General features: G+C 41.7%; 1 protein-coding gene across 2 annotated transcripts in view; it reads left to right on the top strand.

Annotated features, from left to right (window-relative positions):
- Positions 1-18,633: 18,633 nt before the first annotated feature.
- The window catches only part of HOMER2 (homer scaffold protein 2), a 152,046-nt gene continuing 144,347 nt past the window's right edge, over positions 18,634-26,332 (top strand). For both annotated transcript variants that reach the window (XM_043989660.1, XM_043989659.1), the window contains exon 1: positions 18,634-18,815. In XM_043989660.1, the coding sequence (XP_043845595.1) occupies positions 18,811-18,815 (5 nt within the window). In that variant the 5' untranslated portion in view covers positions 18,634-18,810. The remainder of the gene's footprint in view (positions 18,816-26,332) is intronic.

Below are 26,332 nucleotides of genomic sequence, written 5' to 3'. Positions count from 1 at the left end.
ACCTTTCCATTCTTTCTGGCTCCTCTATTGGTTCTACTCAATCCAGTGCTGAAACTCTACAGTTTGATGTCTGCTTTCTAAAGCTTCCTTCTTTAATTCCTCAAGAAAATCATCAACAGATTTTCATTTCCTTCTCTCCAGACCTCCGTTTCCCTTTTCACATGACTTATCAGTAGAGAAAAAAAAAAGTTATAATCAGAAATAAAACTGACACTGCTGAGATTCTACTTTTCCCCCCAATTAAAAGAGTGATTTCCCCTTCTCAAAGAAGAGATCCTGCTTGATCTTTGAAGCCAGTACTTATACTTATGATAACTTTACATCAAATGGCATCAGTAACATCTTAAACATGATCATTTAAATACCAATCCTTTCTGGTTTTATAGGGTCTGTATTGATTTTTCAGTGCTAAACTTTAAAAACATAGTTAAATATAATATAACAAAGTCTTGAGAAATATATTCATATTCCCTCAGCTTTAGTTTTGTCATTTCTAAAATGAAAGATTTGGGCCTGCTTATCTCTAAAGTCTTACCCTGCTTGAAAATTTTAAGATTTCTAAACTAAGATTGCAAGTGATTTCTTCACATTTCCAATGGGCTCCACTGCCAATACATGGTTAATTCAGTCAAATACAGTGTATTAGATACTATTCAAGAGTTGGTGGTAAGGTGTTAACTTCATCAGGATGGAGAATTTTAAATCCTCTGAGAAGGAACCTCTGAGATCATCTATTTCAATCCCTCATTATAAATATGTCACAATTTGCCAATTAGACACAAAAATCTTTCCTTCCTTATATAGATTTCTGAGTAATTTATAATCCCTATACCTTGCCCATTCAAACTCCTAGCTGTTCTTGGAAAACTAATACAATCTACCAAGAAACCTCATGGGACAGTTGTGGGAGTGGGAGGAAGAAAGTGGTATTCAGTTTGCAAGGATATTGCAGGGAATACTATTGCTAAAATTGACTTTAGGCTTAGATGGTAACAGGTAAAGTTTGCCTTTCCCTTTTTAATCCCTAAATTTGTCAACCCATATTCCTCCCACATAGCTATACAGTTAAATATATATATTGCTGATAACAATTATAATACTCTACATTTAAAAAATAAATTTATATTGCTGTCTTTTGGAATCTCTGGGTCAAGAGGGCAGCTAGGTGGCATAGTGGATAAAGCATTGTTTTAGCATTGCCTAAATTTCCCTCTGTATTTCTCCCTCTCCTATCCTCCCAGAGAACCATCCTACATAAAAATTAAAATTTTGGGGGGAGGGGGCATGGCAATGAGGGTTAAGTGACTTGCCCAGGATCACACAGCTAGTTAAGTGTCAAGTGTCTGAGGCTGGATTTGAACTCAAGTACTCCTGAATCCAGGGCCGGTGCTTTATCCACTATGCCACCTAGCTGCCCCCCATCCCACATAACAAAAATCATTCAGTGAAAAAAAAGAAGAAAAGAAAAATAACCACAAAACTGGTCATTAGATTGAAAAAAATTAGAAAATGTATGAAATGGTTCACATTCCCTCTCATCCCATCTGTTTCTTATCCCAAGTGCATTAATTTTGCTTATGTAGAAACTTTTCAATTTCATGTAATCAAAATTATCTATTTAACACATTACATTTTTATATTGGTTTCTAATACTCAGGCCCTCCTATGCCTAGGGCTTTCATATTGACACTTGGCAAGATGCCTTATCAGACCTCAACTCTTCCTCTTTCATGGCTTTTCACTGATATACTCTTTTCCCCCTTTCCTTTACATTCCTCCACATTCCTCCTGTCCTGTATCTCATTGCTTCAGTGCCTGGGTCATGATCACTTTCAAGGTGAAAACTGGTGAAGAGAGCAAAAATCTCGTATTAATGTGAGATAACTAAAAAGAAATAGATATACTACAAGAAAAATAGTGATCTTCTGGAGACAGTGCTTCTGGTCTTTAATCCAGAGAGATGACTCAATATATGGGAATTTCAAGTCAGGAAGGAGAAGGCAATGCCATCAGTGTGTAGTAGAAAGTATTTTTTGTGTGGCCCCCTGAAGTGATAAGAGGTCAAGTGGCCCTTATTTATCCAACAATGATTGCTGGAATCTTTTATGTGAAAGACGTTGAATAAAGGAAGTGACTAGAAGCTTTAGAAATATCATTCTTTTTTTTTTTTTTTTTTTTAGTGAGGCAATTGGGGTTAAGTGACTTGCCCAGGGTCACACAGCTAGTAAGTGTGTGTTAAGTGTCTGAGGCCGGATTTGAACTCAGGTACTCCTGACTCCAGGGCCGGTGCTCTATCCACTGTGCCATCTAGCTGCCCCAGAAATATCATTCTAATGATGACAAAAAACTTGGAATTGTAAAATGACAAATACTTAGAGCATAAAACATTAACCCATAACTCATCATACTCTCTCAAAACATTAAGCCATGAAACATTTTGTAGGACTCATGAACAGGTTGACTTTCACTTTGTAGATCATCATTTGAGTTTGAAGTTGCCCAAGTTATAACAGGAGCATATGATGAATTCTAGAATGTTCTGTGGGAAGCATGTTGGGACCCAGCCAGAATGAAGCCATTACAGTAGAAAAAAGTGAAGTCATATTTGGTCTTTTAGGTAAGAGGAAGTCAGGGGGCGTAATTCAATTGTTATTGTCCATCCTTTGTTCTTGAAGAAGACCAATAACATCAGGAGGGTGATGACTTGCAAGTGAATTGGATTTAAGTGAGATAGAATTGTACAAAGTCACAATTGCAACTCAATCAAGGTCCATGACTTATGGAAATCCACGGGCTTTTTGTAGTTCTTTCATCTGTAACAGAGATACTTAATCTGGGCTCCCCAGCATTAAAAACAAAACGAAACAAAAACTTTGGATAGCTATATTTCAGCATAATTGACTTCCTTTGCAATATTACATACTTTATTTTATTCATTTAAAAAACATCATTCTGGGAGGGGGCCCAGAGGCTTCATCAGACAAAGGAGTCCACGACAAAAAAAAGTTAAGAATGCCTGGTCTTTCATGCAGACCTAGGAGCTCCTGGCATCTCAAACTTAGGAGGTTTTCACCAAGGCTAGAAACACCCATTTTAGGACTACTGTTCAGTCATCTTTTCTCAAGAAAAGAAACACAGTGCAGATAATTTAGCTAGAACCTTGAGATTCAGTCTCAGGCTCATTGGAAAATGGAGCTTCATAGCATCCTTTGTATGAAGTTTTTTTGGCCTCAGTTTCCACATCTGTGAAAATGAGTTTCATAATGCTTATTTTACAGGGAAATTGGGAGAACTGGCATTCTTTAAGGTTAGAAAGGAATTAAAGATATACTAAATTAGCAACACCAGGAATTTGAGCATAGTGATAATGGAGCTGAGTTTCTCCTGAATAATTCTTACTCTACTCCTGAAAAGGAAATATCGTATTGATTTACCTTTGGAAATATGGAAACTCTCTAATCTTATTAAACAACAACAACAATAACAAAAGAGTGGTAGCGCTAATTAGAAAATTCCCTGGAGGACATCCTTTTTTGTTGTTGTCTTTCAGAGAGTGTGAAGTCAGATCTGTGCAAGGTTATCAGATTGATATAAACTCCTTTAAAAAGGGGAGTGTAAGGGGCAGCTAGGTGGCACAGAGGATAGAGCACTGACCCTGGATTCAGGAGGACCTGAGTTCAAATCCAGCCTCAGACACTTGACACTTACTAGCTGTGTGACCCTGGGCAAGTCACTTAACCCCAATTGCCTCACCAAAAAAAGGGGGGGGGGGAGTGTATCCTGCCCTCCATGATTTGGATATTTGGAAAATGTTAATGATGATAATCTCAAGTATTTGGAGAGATGTTAGTGAAGATAAAGAGGCAGCTAGATGACACAGTGGATAGAGTGCTGGGTCTGGAGTCAGTAAGATATGAGTTCATATTTGGCCTCAGGAACTTCCTAGAATGATTCTGGGCAAGTCACTTAACCCTGTATGTCTCATTTTCTTCATCTGTAAAATGAGCTAGAGAAGGAAATGGCAAACCACTCTAGTATCTTTGCCAAGAAAACCCCAAAAGGGGTCATGAAGAGTAGGACATGATTGAAAGATGACTAAACAACAGCAAAAATGATGATAATGAAGAGAATGTGCTGTCACTCAGCCATTTATAGTTCAATTTCTCAGGGTTTGGAAATGGTTATTGTTATGGGGAAAATGGGTGGGGGGTTGGAGTAGGGGTCCTTAGGAATTCCTCTTTAAATAATTACACCCTCTTAGAGGGTTTTTTTTTTGTTTTGTTTTGTTTTTGCAGGCAATGGGGGTTAAGTGACTTGCCCGGGGTCACACAGCTAGTAAGTGTCAAGTGCCTGAGGCCAGATTTGAACTCAGGTACTCCTGAATCCAAGGCCGGTGCTTTAACCACTGTGCCATCTAGCTGCCCCTTGTACACCCTCTTGTACACAAATCCAATTAGAGTAAAATAATAGTTTATTTAGATGCTAGGGAAAAGAAGTCAAGAGAGAAATCCTTGGACTTCTCATGGGGAGAAGGCATGACACAGAGGAGTGTCTCTCTGACATACCTTTCTTCTCCAGCAGGAGACAGGCAGATACTTTTATAGAGGACCAATGGTGGTCTGATGAAGTGATCATCTCACTGTGGAAAGTTTCCTTATTGGGGGAGGACCATTCCCTACTGGTGGTGGCTGGGGGAAGTTGGGTGAGGGGTGGCTCCCATCTCTCAAGCCATCTCTCTCCCCCTCATGCCACAAAGGCAGCAGCCACACCTAATCTTATCTCCATGAGGGGTGGGGGAGACTGGAATGAAGAGTGGTGGTCCTGGAGCTAACAGAGTTCAAATCCCCAGATGCTCATCTCTTTAGGTGTGTCTGTCCTTTGGTTTAGTTTCTCAAGGAGAAGGTTCTTTGATTTACCCCAGAAAACTTTTGGGCACATAACAGTTATCAAATGTCTTATGTATATTTATCTAATCTACCCCAGTTTTAGGGGTGAAATGTTTGTTACTCAGGGCACTTCTGCCAGTCTGGTCATCAGATTCTCTGCAGATTTCTGCTTCTAATACAGAAAAACAGGCAACAACTTGACTCAATGATCTGAATGTCATGGGGCGCAGAGCACCCCAGAATTTCTCTGGGGCACACCGAGGAATCTTCTCCTTGAGAAACTAAACCAGAGGACAGATAACGCCTAGAGGAACCAAATCAGACTGAGCTAGCTACCCTTCATTCTGGTCTCCCTTATCCTGGGGAGATAAGTTTGGGTGTGGCTTCGGCCTTTGTGTTCTGAAGAGGGATCTGTAGCCACCCCTCACCCAATTCCTTTAGTCACTACCAGTGGGGGATGGTCCTCCACTGCTCACCCAATTCCCCCAGCTACCACCAGTGGGGGATGGTCCTCTCTCACTAAAGGAACTTTTCACGGGCAGATGGTCCACCCCCATCAGTCCTCTATAAAAGTACCTTCCGGTCTCCTGTTCGAGGAGATTTGGTACCTCTGAGCCATGTGCTTTATGCCAAATCTCCCCATGAAAAGTCTAAGGATTTCTTTCATGGTTTCCCTCCCCCCACCCTTCCCTTCCCTTGCTCCTAAATAAACTATCACCTTATTCCAACTAAGTTTTGTGTGCAAGAGGGTGTAATTCTTTAAGAGGAATTCCTAAGAACCCCAACCCATACCCCATTTTCCCACTATATCATGACCACTTATAAAGTTTACATGCAGGAGGTGGCCTCCCATATTTCAAGGAGAGTCTATGTCTTTGGTGTACATTGCATGCCAGCACCATCCTAAATATGGTAAAAGTCACTATCTGCAACACTAGCTCATAGTAAATATCAGAATGTAGTCATTAGCACCATAGCTTCCAAGAGCTGAATTTTTTTTTCTTTCTTTTTTTTTTTTTGCGGTGCAATAGGAGTTAAGTGACTTGCCCAGGGTCACACAGCTAGTAAGTGTCAAGTGTCTAAGGCCGGATTTGAACTCAGGTACTCCTGAATCCAGGGCCGGTGCTCTATCCACTGCACCACCTAGCTGTCCCCTCCAAGGGCTGAATTTTTAAAGACTTTTTACTTTTTTTCTTAGTGTTGCACAAAAAGTTTGGGAAGATGCATCACTAGGCTGGTGAAGCAGACAAATCCATGGGGATTTACTTGTTTGTTTGTTTTGGCCATGGCACCTCTCAGCAATGGATACTCTTCTGTATCAGTAGAGGGAGTACTCATACCCATGAAATTAATATCCTTTTCCAAAATCTTGAACTTGCATAAATACATAGCAAATATTATTTACTTTCCCAGAGTAAGCATGCTACTTGGCCTTATGACTGTTTGTATGCATTGTAGTAAGAGACCTGCCTTCTGTTCTGCTAGATACTTTAGATTCATAGGGTACTAGACCACATGTGGAAGGGTCCAACTACTTATATCTGTGATCTTTGCAATATTATAAAGAAATGAATAGAGCTTTGTTTAACTCGTTGTTGTCATTCGGTTGTGTCCAACTCTACATGCTCCCATGGATTTTATCTTTGTCTATGGAATTTTCTTAAGAAAGATACTGGAGCAGTTTGACATTTCCTTCTCCAATGTGTTCCCTTTTTACAGTTGAGGAACTGAGGTATATAGGGGTTAAGTGATTTGCTCAGTCACACAGCTAGTAAGTGTCTGAAGGTGGATTTGAACTCAGATCTTCCTGACTCCAAGCCTGGTGCTCTCTCCACTGCATCACCTAGCTGCCTCTTGTGCAACTTAACCTTCAATAGTATCTCCTTGGATCATTTTTTCCTGGAATTGTAAATAAACTCTAAGACCCAAGCAAAACAATTTCATTCATCTCTTCTTCTTTCAACAAGTACTTATTAAGCACTTGTTATGCGTATAGCATTCTGCTAGATTCCACAAAGGAAATAAAAAAGGTCCTTGACCTCGAGGTACTTATTTAATGGGAGAGATAAGGCACACCTTATTAAGGGAGCATATGGTAATTAGAAAGCTTTCCTAAAGCAGAGCAGTGTGCCTGGAAATGTAGTTGACTCCCTCTTCTCTTGATGTTTTCATGTAAAGAATAGGCAATCATTTTTTCAGAATGCTGTAGAAGAGGGGGCAGCTAGGTGGCAAAGTGGATAGAGCACTGGCCCTGGATTCAGGAGGACCTGAGTTCAAATCCAGCCTCAGACACTTGACACTTACTAGCTGTGTGACCCTGGGCAAGTCGCTTAATGCCAATTGCCTCACCAAAAAAAAAAAACACCCAAAAAACAAAACAAAATGCTGTAGAAGGAATTATTGGTCATATGGAGGTCCCCTGCAACTGAGTTTGTTGTTGTTGTTTGTCCTTTGTTCTCGAAGAGGACCGTGACATCAGGAGGTGATGTCATGACTTGTAGTGAATTGTATTTAAGCAAGGCAGGGTGGTGGTACAAGGTCAGTAACCACACTCTCTTCCCCCAGAGTCAGATGGTTCCAGATGTTTAAGGCATTGAGGTTAAGTGACTTGCCCAGGGTGACACAACTAGTAAGTGTCTGAGGTGAGATTTGAACTCAAGTCCAGTGCTCTATCCCTTGCTTCACCTAGCTGCCTCTTCTACAGAGGTACTGAGTGAGTGGAACAGACAAGAAATACTATAGAAATTTAAAGAAGCTGCTGATTACTTTTGGCTAAAGTAGTAAGAAAAAACTTCCATGGTGTAGGTAAAACTTGAGCTGGATTTTGAAGGCTATGGACAAAAGTAGTATAGGACATTTTATTTTATTTTATTTCATTTCATTTTTGGAGGCAATTGAGGTGAAGTGACTTGCCCAGGGTGACACAGTTAGTAAATGTCTGAGGCCAGATTTGAACTCAGGTCCTCCTGAGTGATGGTACATGGCACATGGAATTTTTGTTGTAGCAGTTAGAGATAAGGTTGGAAAAGTAGCTTGGGGACCAGACTTTGGAGGGCCTTGAATGCCAAGCTAAGGAGTTTGAACTTAATCCCAGTGGGAGACTGTTTTGTGGAAGCCTGAGGAGGGTACCCTGAGCATGAGGTTGACTAAATGATAAAAGAAGCACTTAATGAGTTTTAGAATGTGAGGGTGGAAAGTGAATTTCGATTCAGAGAGAACAAGGTTATATCTGTATCAAACTTGGAAGTCACACTTACTTTTAGGAAATGGGAAGCTAGGTTAGTCTATGTAACTGTAGGAGAAGTACAAAACTATTGGGAAGAAATTTTCAGTACATGCACTTCTCCAGGGAAAATATCCTTTGATAAGTATGCTTAAGCATCCTATTATACCCAATTAGAAGGTGAAAATAAAGCATAATGGCTGTTTTCGTGTGTTTGTTTCCAATCAGGGAGGCATGGTGATAATATTATAAGCTTAGTTTTGAGTTTAAGAGAAGATAAACATGAATAGAGGCTTCTTTCCATTGTGGGGGAGACAATGAAAGCTGGCGAAAATAAAGCACCATTATCTAGGAAGTCCCAGGGATGCCTTATCTAACACCTAGCAGCAGAAGCTGCTTCAAAGTTGGAGGGCAGGTGTCAGTGGAATAGTTTCTCCCTGGCCCCTCAAGATCCAGTATCAATGAAGTGCCATGAGAGGATCTGGGAGTGGGGAATGATATGTGTAGCGTTATGAGTTTCAAAATGTGAGAGTGGAAAGCAAATTGCAATCCAGAGAGAACAAAGCTATATGTGTGTGTATCAAACAGAAATGCTGTTATGTGTAGCATCTTTGTGGTGTAGTGGGGGCTAGGGGGAATACTGTTATTTTTTCGTGGGGCAATAAGGGTTAAGTAACTTGCCCAGGGTCACAGAGCTAATAAGTGTCAAGTGTCTGAGGCTGGATTTGAACTCAGGTCCTCCTGAATACCAGGGCTGGTGCTCCATCCACTGTGCCACCTAGCTGCCCCCAGGAGTGGGGAATACTTGACTAGGATTAAAAAAGAGGCAGCGGGGGTGGGGGTGGGGGGTGTAGTTAGGTGGCACAGTGGATGGAGTACTGGCTCTGGATTCAGGAGGACCTGAGTTCAAATCTGACCTCAGGCACTTGGTACTTACTAGCTGTGTGACCCTGGGCAAGTCATTTAACCCCAAATACCTCACAAAACAAAACACAAAAGAGGCACAGGCTCAAATGTTGCTTCTGGTACTTACTATATGATCATGCGAGATCACTTAATGCCTCTAAGCCTCAGTTTTCTTCTCTATAAAATGGGTAGAATAATACCTATAGTTCCTATTTCACAGAGTTGTTGTGAAGAACAGACAGAAGAATAAGGATTAACCCTATGATTTCCCTGGCACAGGGAAATAAAGACCCTAAACGAGGAAATTCCTACCAGTGTAGGTTAGCACCTTTTCTACAACTTACAAAGAGAACTTCCTAGATCATGAAGAGGTTAAGTGACTCGCCAAAGATCACTTGGACAGTTCTTACCAACTTTGAAGCCTGATCTCTGTAAACAAAATGATATAGAAATGTCAGCTCTTATTAGAAAGAGGCATTTTAAGAAGATGAATCTGGTCATCAGTGTGCAAGCTCTATGGGGGTAAGAATCCAGAGGCAGTGAGTCCTAGTCATCTTACCTTAAGGAGCACTTTGTGGTTATGGACTTCATCCCTGCCCCAACCAAAGCCCGTTTCCTCAGTAAAGGGACTATATATGTTAGAAGCCTACCCAGCCTAATTTATAAATGTTTGGATTAGTTAAACCAGTTCTTCCATATGTTTGGGATGTGATGCAGTGCTGGTTGTCTAATGGGGAATAACGTAGGCCAGCTCTCCATCTTCTATCGTGGATGAAGGAGAACATTTCTTCTGCAATACGATGTTTGCTCTTGCAGTATTACTCTTGTGAGGAAAGAAATATTGGGTAACAATGATGGCTCAAGAAGGGCAAGGAAGAGATAATGCAACGTGAAAAAAAACTGGTGATGACAGGGAGCTCCTGGAGTACTTCCCAGAAAAACCTATGATACTAGGGAGGAAGGAAACCAGCCAGAGGAGAAAGAGGAGAGCTGTTTCATGTTCAAATACTGTAGAAACATGTACTTCATTTTTCAGACCCACCCTTTCCTCTTTGTACCCACTGTGTAATCCCTTGTCCAAATAACAGTTATTTTGTTAGTAGAATATTATTCATTTGTTTCATTCCTGCCTGATTCCTGATGACCTCATTTGGGGCTTTCTTGGCAAAGATATTGGGGTGGTTTGCCATTTCCTTCTCCAGCTCATTTTACAGATGAGGAAACTGAGGCAAACAGGGGTTAAGTGATTTCTTGCCCAGGATCACACAATTAGTAAGTGTCTGAGACCAGATTTGAACTAATGGGATATTACTGGGGGGAAGGGGGAATAAATGTTTATATAGCACCTGCTATGTGGCAGGCACTGTGGAAAGCACTTTGCAAATATTATCTCGTTTGAGTCTCAACAATTCTATTGGGATTCGTAGTGTTATTATTCCCATTTTACAGGTGAGGAAACTGAAGCAGAGGTCAAATGATTTGCCTAAAGTCATGTTGCTGGGAAGTTTCGGAGGCTGAATTTGAACTCAGGTCTTCCTAAGTCCATACCCAGTGCTCTAGCCACTGCACTACTCAGCTTCCTCTATTAAAGCTTTCTCTTCACTTCAGGCTGTTCTATATTCAGTAGCAAGAGTTATAGTATACAACTATTTAATCTCATTACAATCCTTCTCGATACCTTTAGGGTTTTTTGTCTGTTAATGGATCAAGTATTATCACTGTATCTCAACTACCTTATCACATCCTTGTTCATCGTTTGATATGCTGAAACTCTTAAGGAGGACTCCTAAAGTAAGACTTTTCACAGAGCAAGCAAACTTGCTATTTCTAATTCACTAATCTCCTTCTCACCTTACTCTTATATGCTAATTGTGACCATGAATGAAATAGTTGCCCTTCTTCCTCGGCTATCCCAAGTCCCTCTGAATTTCTTTGAAACTCAATGCATAACAAACTTTCTCTAGGAAACCTTCCCTGATTAATCCATACCACTTATCAAGTCCTTAAACTGAAATTTGAATCTCTGCATGTTAGATCTTGAGGGTTGTTTACTTCAGAGACTGTGATAAAGGATGGAAACCAGCAAATATTTGGGGAAGAAATGTGTATCAATATTATTGGTGGAATTGCTGCTGGATCCAGGGGGTCTGGGGCACTCTGACTTTCCCTTTCAAGGGCTCCTTTCCCTGGTGTCCCAGAAGCTGAGTTCAATTCTGGGGAACCTGACTCCTAAAGAGAGGGATCAGGCTCTTTTTTTCCTCATCCTTTGGCTCTTTACAACGTCCATCCCACAGTCCTAAGGAAAATCATTTAACTTTAGATTTCGCTCATGTCTAGGGCCTTTCCCAAAAAATGAGGAGTAAAAAGTACTCAATATAAATTGTAAATCAGGTATAGGACAGCTATTTCTTTCCTGTACAGGAAAGAAATGCTTGACACAAAAGACTCATAAGTATGTACTGACAAAGACTTTGACAAGCAGCGTTATATTCTTCTAGAAAGTTGATACTTAATACATCAAAGCATGAAGGATTGTTTCACTGCTTGAGGAGGCATTTCGTATTTATAGTATTTGCACTCTCTCCCACAAAGACTATTTTTCTTAGCAAACAGGCCAGGGTTTGGGCTTTTCTTCCTTGTAGAGATGGTCCTCTCCCCATACTACACCTGGCACCAACTGAGGGACTTAGGAGTTTTGATATTTTGGACTCATGAAATTTTCTCCGACTGCAAATATCTATTACAGATTGCTGTTTGATGGCTTATGCTCAGAGAAAGAACCTCAAAGGAGGTTCAGGGAGACATTCAAAGAATCCTGACATGCTTGGCATATAGAGAGTGGTACAGAGGGTGGTTTTTTGGGGGCCCAAAGTTCCCCAGAAGTTCTCTGAGGCACATTGAGGAATCTTCTCCTTGAGAAACTAAACCAGAGGACAGATATGCCTAGAGAGATAATGGGAACCAAATCCAAATCCACACTGGACTGAGCTAGCTTTGGGACCTCTACCCTTCATTCTGATCTCCCTTACCCCTGGGGAGATAACTTTGGGTGTGGCTGTGGCCTTTGTGTCCTGAAGAGAGAGATGGCTTGAGAGATCTGTAGCCACCCCTCACCCAATTTCTCTAGCCACCACCAGTGGGGGATGGTCCTCCCTCACTAAAGGAACTTTCCACAGGCAGATGGTCCACCCCCATCAGCCCCCTATAAAAGTACCTGCCAGTCTCCTGCTTGAGGAGATTGGTGCCTCAGAGCCATGTGCTTTGTTCCATACCTATCTCCCCATGAGAAGTCCAAGGATTTCTTTCATGGTTTCCCTTCCCCTCCTTCCCTTCCCTTGCCCCTAAATAAACTACCATCTTATTTTAACTGCTTTTGTGTGCAAGAGGGTATAATTCTTTAAAGAAGAATTCCTAAGAACCCCTACCCCTAACCCAAACCCGTACCCCATTTTTCCCCATAACATTTTGGCGCCCAACATGGGGCTCAAACGCATGATGCTGAGATTAAGAGTCTCATGCTCTACCGGGACGATTATGGGCCCCAGTTACCCCAACAGTTCTCTGGGGAGTTCAAGGAACTTTTCCTTGAAACCTCAGGGGTTTTCCCTTGAAATCAAATAGGCCTCTCCTTGAATTCAATCAAGGACACACACATACCCAAAAGAGATAATTGGCAAGCAAGCTTCAGGACCACCACTCTATATTCCAGTCCTCCTGGACACACCCAAAAGAGATAATCGGGACCAGATGGAACTGAGCATGCTCCAGGACCACCACCCTGCATCCTAGCCCTCCTGAGCACCTGGATGAGGTAATCCAGGAGAAGACCACCTGGAACTGCCCACCAGCAGACTGCTTAGACCCATCAGGACAAAGTTGACGCCCACCACCAGATTGCTCACGAGGGATTCCTCCTTCCCCAGCGCAATGCAGGAGGACCCCCAGCCCCTCACCCAATAAGAGACTCTTACCCACCCCATCTAAACCCTATAAAATGGCGCTCCCCGAGCTAGTCGGGGAGGAAAGCGGTTTTTTTTCCTGCAAAACCTTCCTTCTGGCCAGTTTCTCTTGTACCCCAATAAACCTGTTCTTTTATTCCTAATTAGGTATTGTGCAAGAGTGTAATTCTTTACAGAGGAATCCTAAGGACCCACATGCTTTCTTCTCCTGGTTTTTCCCCATATCAGGTTCATCACCTTTACAAACTACTGAAAGAGTATCTCTTCCTGGCTTAGTGAACAATCTTCTCTGAAGCAGTTGCTTCCTCCTGCTATCACCACAGAGACCAAGTGGTTCTCTGTCATCACAAAACACCAAGTTCTTCAGGACTAAGTTAACACACTTGGCTGCCTGCAAATGGCCAGGCTACAGGTTCAGCACTCCATGAGATGGTCATTATTACCCTCTACATCCAGTTAAGTGTTTGCTGTCCTCAGAAAATTAATTCTGCAAAGTTTTTTGGGGACTTGAGGAGGCTCAAGCATAATCTTTCCAGGTGCCTCCCCCAGTGTCTTGTACTAGAGTCTCAACAAAGTCCATGTGGCACTAAGTGCCTTGTAAGAACCCTAAGCTGTCTATTTCTGCAGTTCTTGGACAGTCCCCAAATTACCTGTTTTTAGGAAAGGTCCTCAAAGCTCAGTATTTAAGATAGCCACTATTACAGTATTTGATACCTGCCAACCTCTCTCTACTCTCATCTTGCTTTTAGTTTTAGGACCATAGGTTCAAGAATCTAGAGTTGGAAGGGACCTTAGAAGCCATCTAGTCTAACTCCTTCATCTTATATATAAGGAGACTGAGTACAAGAAAGGGTAAATTGGTCTAAGGTCACACAGGTAGTAAGCAGCAGAGGTGGGATTCAAATCCAGGTTCTGTGATTCCAAGGATAACATTTTTTTCATTTCCATTCTGTCTGTGTTTCTCTGTTTTGTGATTTAAAATTCAGCCTTAATCACATGATGTCACATAGGGCTTTTCCCGAAGTAGTTTTGGGGAGTGGTGGTTTAATTTGGGGGGGAGGGGGATACTCCAACTATGGACTATTAATCAATAAAGGTTTATTGAGTACCTAAGCAGGGGAGGGCAGGGGGGTGCTCCCCTGGGATACAAAAAAAGGCAAAAGACAGTCCTTGCCCTCAAGGAGCTTGCAATCTAATGGGAGGGACGACATGCAAATATATGCAAAACAGTCTATACAAAACAAATAGAAAATAATTAACAAAGGAAAGGCACTGGAATTAAGAAGGGTTATATAAAAGGCTTCCTGGAGAAGGGGGGATTTTAATTTGGATTTAAAGGAAGCCAGGGTGGTCTGTAGTTAGAGTGGAAAATGCAAAGAATTCTAGGGAGAAAGTCCGAGAAAATTCCTGGAGCCAAGAGATAGTGTTGTGTTCCTCAGATCGCCTGGAGGGCAGTGTCAAGGGATCCTAGAGTAGAAATTGGGGAGTAAGGTGTAAGAAGACTGGAAAAGTAGGAGGGGGCTAGGTTATGAAGGGCGTTTTGTATTTGCTCCTGGAGGTAATAAGAAACCACTGGAGTTTATTGAGTAGGGGAGTGAGGTGGTTGGACCTGCAATTTAGAAAAATCACTTTAATGGTAGAATGGAAGAAGGATTGGAGTGGGAAGAGAATTGAGACAAGCATACCCACCAGCAGGTGATTGCAACAGTCCAAGTGTGAGGTGATGAAGGTCTACACTAGAGTGGTGACACTGTTAGAGGAGAGAAGGAGGCATATTTTTCAGATGGTGAAATTGGTGAAATTGGCCAGACTTTGCAATAACTTGAATATTGGGGTGGGAGCTGTATGAGATAGTGAGGAGTCTAGGATGACTCCTAGGTTTCAAGCATGAGGGATTGGGAGAATGGTTGCCCTTTAGAGTAAAAGGAAGGTAGGAGGCAAGGAGGGTTTAGTGAGAATGATGAGTTTTGTTTTGGACATATTGAATTTAAAATGTTTACTGCAGGGGCAGCTAGATGGCACAGTGGTTAAAGCACCGGCCCTGGATTCAGGAGTACCTGAGTTCAAATCCGGCCTCAGACACTTAACACTTACTAGCTGTGTGACCCTGGGCAAGTCACTTAACCCCCATTGCCCCGCAAAAAAAAATGTTTACTGCAACTCCTGCTCAAGATGTCTGAAAGATCAGAAGTTGGGGGGGAAATGATTTATTATATTGTTCAGGAAATTAGTAAATTCTTTAAATCTGATTTTATGTGATTAAAGGTAATCCATACAGAATGCCACCTAATCCCAGTAACTTTCTAGGAATACTGGAGATGGCTACAAGGTATTCTGGGTTCTCCCAGGTCCTAGAGTCATCCAAAGCATTCTTGTTTTGGGTTACCACCCCTAGGACTTTGGATGAATTCATTCAAGCTTATATTTTGGGTTCCTTTGTGTTTTGGCTTCACCCAAATTTTATTTTTAAGTTTTGTTTTATTTACAGTTACTTATACATATCTCAATCTACCTTGCTTAAAATTGCTCTCTTGTCAACCTTGCTTAACTGTGTATGTGTGGCTTCTTTGCTAGTACCTTTGTCTAAATCTTATATAAAGTAAAGCTTTTAGAGTTTGGATGGGAGGGAGCCACACCTCATTGCCAGATTTCTCTTCTCTACCAAACAGCCCAATAGTAATGAATAACCCTAGATACCTCAGACGAGGGTATTTAAGTATTCTCTGTCTGTCTCTCTCTGTGTCTTTGTGTGTGTCTCCATATATATGAGTACATTTATAGATAAATAAATATAGACATATCTAGATCATTCAATCATCTATCTATCTATCTATCTATCTATCTATCTATCTATCTATCTATCTATCTATCTATCTATCTATCTCCCCAAAGTGTTATGAAGCTATATTAGGTTAGACAATGTTGATACATTATTCCCAGCCTGGAAATTTTACATATTTCAGTTTATTGAACTTTGTAACAATGGATGAGTCACTTATCTTTCTACTTTTCCTAAGTCTCAGTTTCTCCTCCTGTGTAATTTTTGTCCATGTCCTTCCATGATTCCTTCACAGAGGATCTACCCAAGTTACTGAAAACCTTTGAGTCTTCTAATATTTTATGGATACCAGTGCCAGAATAGGGCTGTCCATTTGTTATGTGTCACTCTTAAATTTTACTTTTTAAAAAATTACAATAATCAGCACAAACACTCCAATATACAAAGAAGGGTAAAAGAGAATTTGCATGTAAGATCATAAACTATTATGTAATTTAAGGATATATTAGGTTGAACAATATTGCCATGTTTGTGTTTCCTTCTGAAATTTTAGTTTTCTTCCTGTATTTTTTGTTTAACTGATACTCCTTTTCTTCTTCTTTTAAAAATCACTATCGTTTCTCATAAACACTCTTCCCCCACCAAATAAAAGTTTCTCTTATAACAAATATAGCTGGCCTACATCCTTTTCAAGTCATGTATGTCCTTGGTATCCTTTATGCCACTTTGCAGAAGTCATTGTTAGCAATATGTTGTAGCCTACTTAAAACCTACCAAACATCTTTTGGGTCATGTGCAATTTTTATTCTATTGAAAAAATCCATGGATCACAAGCATAACATCGTTGGGAGAATGTTGATTTTTAAAAGATGTACTTTGGTAGTAGGGAGCAGATTGAGATAATTGAAAATATCAGATAATTTCTCCAATCTCAGGTAACACAATCTCCTATTTAGTTCTTTTTTTTTTTTTTTGCAGGGCAATGGGGGTTAAGTCACTTGCCCAGAGTCACACAGCTAGTAAGTGTCAAGTGTCAGAGGCTGGATTTGAACTCAGGTTCTCCTGAATCCAGGGCCGGTGCTTTATCCACTGCTCCACCTAGCTGCCCTTCCTATTTAGTTCTAGACACACTTCCATCCTTAGTGCCTTTCCAAGAGATATTTACTCTGGACCAGCTGGCTGTCCACACAACTGCCACTGTTTGGGAAATGTCCAATCTCTTAGAGCAATTACAATGCAAAAACTTCATCTCTTGTGTCTGACAGATATTTTATGAGCACGGCTAACAGTGACTGTTTCCATGATAGACATATATTCAGAGGGCCAACCTTTACATTTACTTCTAATCATTGAAGTACCCAAGTGACCATACTATGCCAGGCATGATCTCTTACAACTTTGCTCTTGGTGCCTTTTCTGGTAAGGTACATGGAGAAATGATTGGCTATTCTCTGAAAGCATTGGAGAAAAGAGGTATAAATAAGCTTTAAAATCCTCACATCACGACTTATTTTTTAGGAAGCCTTTCTGGGATGCATCCTGAACAACCTGTAGTTTCAAAGGAACACTAAGGGAAAACTTCAGACTAAAGGGATTCAGGAGGTCTTGATCTAGAAAGATGAGTACTTTGATTCCATCTGTGTGCATATGTCAGGCACAACAGCAAACACCACGCCCTCCGTTCCTTAGTAAATGGTTTCACAAATTGTTTTCACAAGCAAGCAAGCAAGGAAACAAACAAGAAAAGAAAGAAGCAAGCAAAGAAAGATAAAAGCAAGGAAAGAAAACAAAGAAATAAAGAAAACAAAGCTCTTGACTTGGTAGCCAAACTACTGGTATTAGCTTTACCCAAGGTAGATAGACTGATCTTTTTAAAAACATACACACAGTTCCTTACCGCCAGTTCTCTCATGACTTTTCTTTCCAGTTCCTTAGTAGGTAATAGATCTTGCACATAGGCTTTAGGAACCTACGGTCAATTCCATGCCATGTGGGGGCAGCCAAAGGCTTAATAAAGATGCTTAATAAATATTCAAACTTGGTGCAGTGGAAAGGTCACTAGAATGAGCATCAAGCATCAAGAAAGCTTGGATCTAGTTTCCCCTATACCACTAACTTAATTGGGCAAGTCAGTCCTTTGAGGGCCTCGATTTCTTCCTTTGTTAAAAAAAAAAAGTGAATTGGTCTAGATCACGTATTCTTAACCTTTTTGTATATGTGTGTGTCACGGACCCCTTCTCAGGACACTGTTTCGTTGTCTACACGCCTAATTTAAGAAGATGTTAAATTCCATTTAGAGATTATTGAAAATAAAGATGTATTTTTCCCATTCAAGTTCACAGACCCTCCGAAATCTATCCAAGCACCCCTTGGGGGTTTGTGGACCACAGGTTAAGACCCCCTGGGCTGCTGATGTTTAGGGTTCCTCCCAGCTCTGAAGTTCTGTGTGTCTGTGTATTCCAGACTAGTTGGCAGAGGGAGGGATGCCAGCTATCCAGGTGTCCGGATCACCCTAGAGTCGATCTAGAGTCATTCGGCCGAAGACAGCTGTGAATGAAAGCTGCTGCGGGTTGGGGTGCGGCGGAAAGGAGGGACCAGTGTGTGTAGCCCGGCAGGGAAACTCCTCCTCTTTCCTTTCTTTCTCCCTCCACTCGGCAGCTGTCCGGGGTGTAGGGTATGGTGCCGGGGCTGGTCCCCAGCTGGGCTCTGGGCGTATAGTCTCTGGGAGCCCATGCGCACCGCCACTACCGCCGGGGGACTCAAGGTTATGTAAGGAGCGGAGGGAGGGAGAGAGGGAGGGAGGGAGGAGGCAAAAAGAGGGAGGAGGCGGAGACGGAGGCGGAGGGAGGGCTCGCCGTCGGAGCTCCCAGCCGCCCCGCCCCCGCCCTTGCCAGGCGGCGGCCCCACAGCCCAGCGGAATGGAGCCGCGCCGGGATTGAGTGGGGCGCAGACTAGGAGCCGCATGTGCCAAGTTCGGAAGCGGCTGGAGAAGCTCTTCTGCAAGAAGCGAATGCCAGAGAGTCCCGTCGGAGTGGGCGGCCAGGCAAGCCTGCAAAGATGGGGTGAGTGCGGCGCCGGCCCCTCGCCACCCCTCTGCCTCTTCCTCCCTGCTTTCTCCCCTCTGCTCTTGCCCCCTTCTCTTCTCCCCCCCCCCCCCAGCCCAATCATTCTCTCTCCATAGACTTCTCACTTTTCCCTCCTCTCTCCTCCCATCTTCCTTGACTGCTCCCTTTCTCGGTCTCCCCATTCCGGGACTCTCGCCTTCCACTCTCCCCTGTGCCTCACACAGTGAGTGGCACACCGCTCTTCTCAGCCTGGAGCTCGCTGGGCAGCCCGGGGGTGAGGTGCCCGGTTGCTTCTTCGGCTCTGATCGCCCTCTTGGGGGCAGGTTTCTGACCCAGCCCTCTTGATCGATCTAGACCCCCTAGTTGCTTCATCCAGTCCCGCCCGCCCGCCGGCCCGGCTTCCTTGAGTGGGCGCTGCGGGGCTCTGGACCCGGCTCGACTGAACCGGGAAGGGGAGCGAAGAGCGGGACTTGCTGGGGGCGGAGAGAAGGGGGCAGAGAATTGAAGTCTGTGGAACCTGGGTGCCCTCCGCCCAGGGCCTCTCTGGAAATGGGAAAGGGGGATGGGGTGGGGGTGGAGCTGTGACAGTAGTGAGGCATTGCTAGGCAGCCACAGCTCTGGATTTGGACACATGGGAAAACTGGGTGGGTTTTCCTCATGGTTTTTTTCCCCCTGACATATCTAGTGCCACAAAACTGGCTAGGTGATGATGTGGAGCGGGCTGGGCTGCTGGGGCAGTGACTGGATAGGGCCGGCGGGTGTAGGCGCCACGGTGCGCACCACTAGAAAGTTAGTGGGGACACACTGTCAGTGCTTCGATCTTCGGGATCACAGCCTGGTCAGATTCGAGCACAGGTGTTGTTGTGGTTAGCGTAAGAGAGCGTAGAGTTTTGTTGCTATAATTTCAGTGATTGATTTTATTGCAATCAGCGTGGAAATCAGAGTTCAGACATTTATCTGGGATAGAAAGCACTCCGCATTCATAGGCACAACCCTCCGTCTCCCCCCGCCCTAGCCCCAAAATACGTCTCGAACTACTTTGCTGTCCACTCCTAGTTCATTAAGCATGGAGATTCAGAGTCTTGAGCAGCCTTGGCTTTGAATGACAGATTAAGTAAGATTGATTTCACAGGTGTCTCTGGGCTACTTTGATGTTGAATTGACTAATCAGTCTGCGTATACAAACTAATTTAAAAAACCTGTATTTAGTTTCAGCTTCTCTTTGGTGTAGCTGGGTAAGAGCCATGAGTCACACACAGTCAGTCAGCACTGAAGACAAAGCACTACACTACTACGAATACCTTCCATTTGTGCAGCAATTAGCTTGCACAGCTACTTCATACGTTATCTCATGATCCTTAGAATAACTCTCGGAGGTAGGCAGGGCAACTGCTATTATCCCCATTTTCTAGATGAGGAAACCGAGACTCGGAGTAGTTTAAAAGGACTCTCCCAAGATCACAATGCTAGTAAGCGGTGGAGTTAGAATGATTGGAATCCGGATTCTGTGACTTAACTTAGCCCTGTGCTTTTTGCGTCCTGGCTAGCTGTTTGGGGCAGCTAGGTGGCGAAGTGGATAGAGCACAGGCCCTGGAGTCAGGAAGACCTGAGTTCAAATCTCACCTCACACACTTAGTGGCTATGTGACCCCGAGCAAGTCACTTAACCCCAATTGCCTTTAAAAACACATCCTGGAGGGGCGGCTAGGTGGCGCAGTGGATAAAGCACCGGCCCTGGATTCAGGAGTTCCTGAGTTCAAATCCAGCCTCAGACACTTGACACTTACTAGCTGTGTGACCTTGGGCAAGTCACTTAACCCCCACTGCCCCGCAAAAAAACCCCCAAAACAAAAACACATCCGGGGCCATCTCCAGTCTTCCTGATGTTGCCACTAGTCCCAGAGAAGAGAGTGAGGTTGGTGACCTTGCACAGCCCTCCCTCACTTAAATCCAATTCAGTGTAAGTCATGACATCATGTCATGGTCCTCTTCAAGAATGAAAGACAAAGAACAACAACCAGGCTCTCTGTTTAGAAACTGGGGGTAGCTCAATGTTAAAATAGGAGTTAAAAGAGACGATCAATTTCCTTCTTGGTTCTGTAATGGGGAAGATAGAGCAAAGGCAGGGGGAAAAATGGATTCCCCCCCCCCCCCAAAACCCACCATACGTCATTATTGGTCAAAGTCTATAAAACATCTTTATACACATGTATGCATGCATATAACAGCCTTTCAGGAGATAGTCCCTAAAGCAACTTTGGCCTTTCTAGGGATCTCTTCCACCTCCCCCCCCCCCCCAGTCTCTTTTTACAACCAGCGTTTCCTCGAGGTGTGTGTGTAATACTCTAGTCCCAAGTAGGAACTCAGTACCTTTCCCCATAGAAACAATGTCATAAATGGTGCTTAAAGGGTTTATAGTATTTTTCTTCTAAATTTCATAAAGTAGCTTGTCAAATGAGGACTGCTGTGTATATAAAGTGATAAAGACTGCTGGGATGTTTGAGTGACCTGAGGCAGGATTTATTAGGAAAGCTTCCCAGGGAAGGGACATTTTTTTGAGTGGAGTTTGAAGGGAAAGAAGGGGAAGGGAGACTATTTTATGAGAGGAAATGTGAAGATTATGAGTAACCAAGATATGTTTACAGGTTGATAAGCAGTTTGTTTATACCATTGGTGGTGTTTTTCATATATGATAAATTGATCATGGGGAGTTTTTTGCTCATGGTTACTTTAGTCAGGAAAGCATGAGTGAATCAGTACTGTGTCTGGGTTATATAGCCTATCCCTTGTCTTTCCACAATGTGGTTGAATAAAGTGCATTTGTGCGTTTGGGTAATGGGTAATTCTCAGTAGGCCCTTGATAGAAAATTGGCTATATGCTATATATAAAGTTTATAGTCTAGTTTATATAGCACAGCAGGGAACCTTATAGGGTCTTGGATTCTAGAATTGTTTTTAGTTGCTTGGGGAAAAAGAAAGTGGAAAATGAATCTTCAAATATTATAAAGTTATCTGGAGACTAGTACTTGAACCTTCTTTTCTTCAATTCTTCATCTCACTCCCTCAATCATTAAAGCACCTAACTAGGGGAAAGAAGAGAGTAAGGAGGCAGTTAGATGGTCTAGTGGATAAAGCACCCGCCCCTGGATTTAGGAGGACCTGAGTTCAAATGCAGCCTCAGACACTTAACACTTACTAACTGTGTGACCCTGGGCAAGTCACTTAACCCTCATTGCCCCACCAAAAAAAAAAGAGAGAGAGAGAAAAGGAAAGAAGAGTGGTATAGAAATTAAGATGTTCAGGGGGCAGCTAGGTGGCACAGTGGATAGAGCACTGGCCCTGGAGTCAGGAGTACCTGGGTTCAAATCCAGTCTCAGACACTTAACACTTACTAGCTGTATGATCCTGGGCAAGTCACTTAACTCCAATTGCCTCGCTAAAAAAAAACAAAATTAAGATGTTCACCAATAAATGTAAGGAAAATGTCTGTACCTCATCTTTGTGTGTTTGAATAACATGCAAATGTAAAATAAAATTTTGCCTGGGGCAGTTTTTTAGGCATAGTTTAATTCACTATATTTTAACACCAGCTATCAGGCATCATCCATTACTTAGCTATAGCTAAACAGCTGTTTTTAAAAATTCTTCTACCTACCATTTCTACCTGCCACCTCCCTCTTCTGCTTGGGAGAAGATAGGCAGGCAGGGAGATGGGTTGGTTATATTTCAAGGTCAAATGTATCCTAGCTAATTCTTACAGAGAATTTGGATGGTTGGAAGGGAGAAATGGAAAAATGGCCACCTTGAGGAAAAAATTGTGAATTTTTGTTTTTCACCTTGTGACATAAAGATTTTTAAAAAACACACACAAAAACCCCCAGTTAAATTCTAAGTAACTTTTAAAAATTCATTTTCTATTATGGTACATTCAGATTTTCAGGTTTTGCATATTTTCTACTTATCTCCACCAAAGTTACTTCATTTAAAGCCTTAGGTAGATTATCCCTTGAAAAGTCCCTAAGAATTTTTTTTAACTATTATTAACAGAGTAGTGATGTAAATGCTAGCTTGGAAACTGTAATAGCTACACAGGCTGCTTAGTACTTTTTAGACAGTTTGCTAAACGAGTACCCTCAAAGGAAACCAAAACACACAAAGAAATAGTATTTGGATGTGACTTTCTTTTAATGTTAAGGTCAGACTTAGAGTTTTCCTTGGGATGTAATTCTTTGAAGACTATTGTCCAGATCCTGACTAATATGTTCTTTTTGCTCTGCAACAGAAAAATAAGCAAAAAAAAAAGTGTCTGCTGTTCTGATTTTGTCAAGTCCATTTTGTTAATTTTTAGGAACAAGATCTATTGTATAGGTATAGCCTTGAGATACACCTTTTTTTGGGGGGGGAGTTTACCACAGATAGCATTGCAAGTTAAGGATGACATAATCTTGGTTATCTGAAACGATGGGCTTCCTTTTCAGTAATGTTATCCTTTACCTATTAACTTTCCTTTAATGACAATTGCTACCCTTTAATTTTCCATCCTTTCCTACATCCAAATGTGTGGGTACACTATTGTTGGTTTTTTATGATTATATTCACTTAAAATGCTAGACATGACATCTTTGGGTACCTCTCAAAGAATATGTTGAAGTGATCGTCTTGTGGTTTTGTTGTTATTGTTGTCGCTCTTGCTGTTCAGAAAGACTCGATTTCCTATTCCCTACAATTAGGAAAAAGTGTTTCCTTTTCCAGAACTTTTTAGTAAATACTAGTTATGTTTCTTCCCTTCACTATCATAGGTCATAAAAGAATTTTAAAAATTCAGGAATATTCAGCTTAATGTAATAGTAATCCTGAAGAGTTCTTTGTACATTGTGTCAAGTCAGTTAATAAGCATTTGATAGCTTCCTATTTTATTTTATTTTTTGCAGGACAACGAGGGTTAAGTGACTTGCCCAGGGTCACACAGTTAGTAAATGTCAAGTGTCTGAGGCTGAATTTGAACTCAGGTCCTCCTGAATCCAGGGCCAGTGCTCTATCCACTTCGCCACCTAGCTGCCCCCAGTGGAGTTTACTGAATAGAATGATGACATGCCCAAACTTGTGCTTTAGAAAGATCCCTGTGACAACTGGATGAAGGATCATTTGGAATGGGGAGACCTGTGGTAGGGTGACCAACTGCAGGCTATTGTTATAGTCCAGATGTGAGGTAATGAGCAGAGTGGTCACAATGTCCAAAGTGGAGCAAGAGCGCACTCGCGCAGTATGTGCTTTGTGAGTGTGAATACAGAGCCACTCACATTTCATATACATTAAAAAGTCTTCAACTGAGTTGTACCACTCAAGCTTATGTTTCCCAGAAATATTCCATGCTCCAAAATTATCTCTCCTTTCTCCCTCCTACAACCAAACTCCCATTATCTCTGCTGAATAAATCTCTACTAGATTTTAGAAAGGGCAAAAATCTGATTAAAATAATTTCTACTGAAGTATAGTGATTAAAACACCCATCCCTGAGTAGGTAGGGCAGGGAGGTGCTTGAATTTTCAAAGGAGGTTGATTTAAATGAATCTTTGGTAGCTTGTGTGGAAGACAGTTTTTGAGCTAGGAGTCTTCTCATGCTCCTTGTCTATGGATGCCTCCTCCCATTCCTGACATGCCAGAAGAACAGGAATCAGCAGTTTGGCACCCCATTTCTGAAAGGTTGCCAGTCCCTATTCTAGCCAACTGAATAATGCTGTCCTTTGAAAAGCTATAATCTCTAGTTGGAAAATATGGATAAATCTTGACAAAAATTGTCAAAAAATTCCTTCATTTGTAAAAAGAAGCTGATGGTAGAAGCAATTTTGAAAATGCCCCTTTCAGGATGTTAAACGATAAAATGTCTTTGCAGACTTAGAATTTATGAAAGGTCATCTTAGGGATGTTCTAGGAAGTGGCACCTGTTTGACTAGGAGACTGACCTTAGACAATCTCTAATGTTCTTCCCATCCCCCCATCTTTGAATCTATGTTCCGTCTTTAATTGTGGGGAAGAAAGTCTTTTGTGGAGTAAAATTGCCACCCATTAACAGCTGGAAATAATTGGACAGTTTCAACCCTGAGTGCATTTTTGCACATATAGGATGAAGAACACTTATTGCTCATCTTACTGTGGGTGGTTCAGAGGAGTGGAACTATGTTATAATTACTTTACTAATATTCATTTGCCTTTTTTACCATCTCTCACACCCATCTTAGTGTCATTGCCTTTCTGCTGTAGTCTGGGATAGGGGACTATTGGTAGCTCTATCCTGGAGATAGGGGAAGGAGATGGGATGAGAAATCTCAACATTATGCTAGGGTTATACCAGATGTCCAGTCCTTCCTCTGAGTTAGAAGATATTAAGACCCAAATGGGAAATTCAGAAGAAAAAGAGATCCTAGATTTAAAAGACATCTTTAATTATTGTATTGGTTTGAATATAGGGGGCAATCCTAAAATGAGATCCTTTTAACAGGGAAATAAATACATATGGGGATATACTGGAAAATAACACTGATTTTGGAATGCATTGGGGGGGGGGGAGGAAATGTAGACAGTATTTTGGCCAATATAGTCTTTATATTTTTATCCCAATCATAGTACTTCATACTAAGTATTGCAGCATTACTAGTGAAAAAGAAAAGTCTTAGAAGATTCAACTCACAATTATACCAGTTACTGCTGTATCATTCTAGATGTCACTTAGTAAATGCAGGGTGGAGAAATGTCAAAGATTAGTGATGATGGTGAAATAATGGTGATCCCAGATGACCAAGTTGTTTCTCCCTTGTTGATTAGAACTATCAGGGAAAAGAGCAGAACATTGTACGAGTTTAAAAAAGTAGAGAAAAAAAGATGATAAAGCACTTTATGAATAGAAAACTATTAATGTGTCAGAGGAGGCAAACCAGGCCCAAAGACATTTCCTAATATACTCAAACATGACACTTTTTTTTTCTAAGAAAGAAAGAAAAAATGAATTTCCTCTGTGTAAGGGGAGGGAAGAAAAATCAAAGCTCTGTGTGTGTGTGTGTGTGTGTGTGTTTATGTGTATGTGTGTGTGTATGTATGTATGTATGTATGTATAAATGAGGACAAAAGGAGAATCATCCTCACTGTTAATTTCAGGGCAGAGATGGGATTTGTGTCTTTATTTCCTCTGTGCATCTAATCAAGTTTCCCTGTCATCTGGATGAGGATCTATAGATTTATAAAGTGACCTTCTCTCACAAAAATTAAAAAAATATTTATTTTTTGTCAAATGAAAACCTTTTATTTTCATTTGAAAAGGAGAATTTGTCATTCATTTTCAGCACCTTATACTTGGCATATAAAACATAAAATAAGCTACAGTAGAACAGTATAAATATAATGAAGAAAAACATTTATCAAAAAGCTCTTTTTCAGATTAGAACAATTTTAATGTCAGTCAAGTGCTCTCTTTATATATCTTGATTATATGCTTTAAGTTTTCAGAATTTTAAGACAGTT

Source organism: Dromiciops gliroides, chromosome 2, assembly GCF_019393635.1.
Source record: "Dromiciops gliroides isolate mDroGli1 chromosome 2, mDroGli1.pri, whole genome shotgun sequence".
NCBI lineage: Eukaryota > Metazoa > Chordata > Mammalia > Microbiotheria > Microbiotheriidae > Dromiciops > Dromiciops gliroides.
Note: the sequence above shows the minus strand (reverse complement) of the source record. Positions and strands in the feature narration are given on the sequence as shown.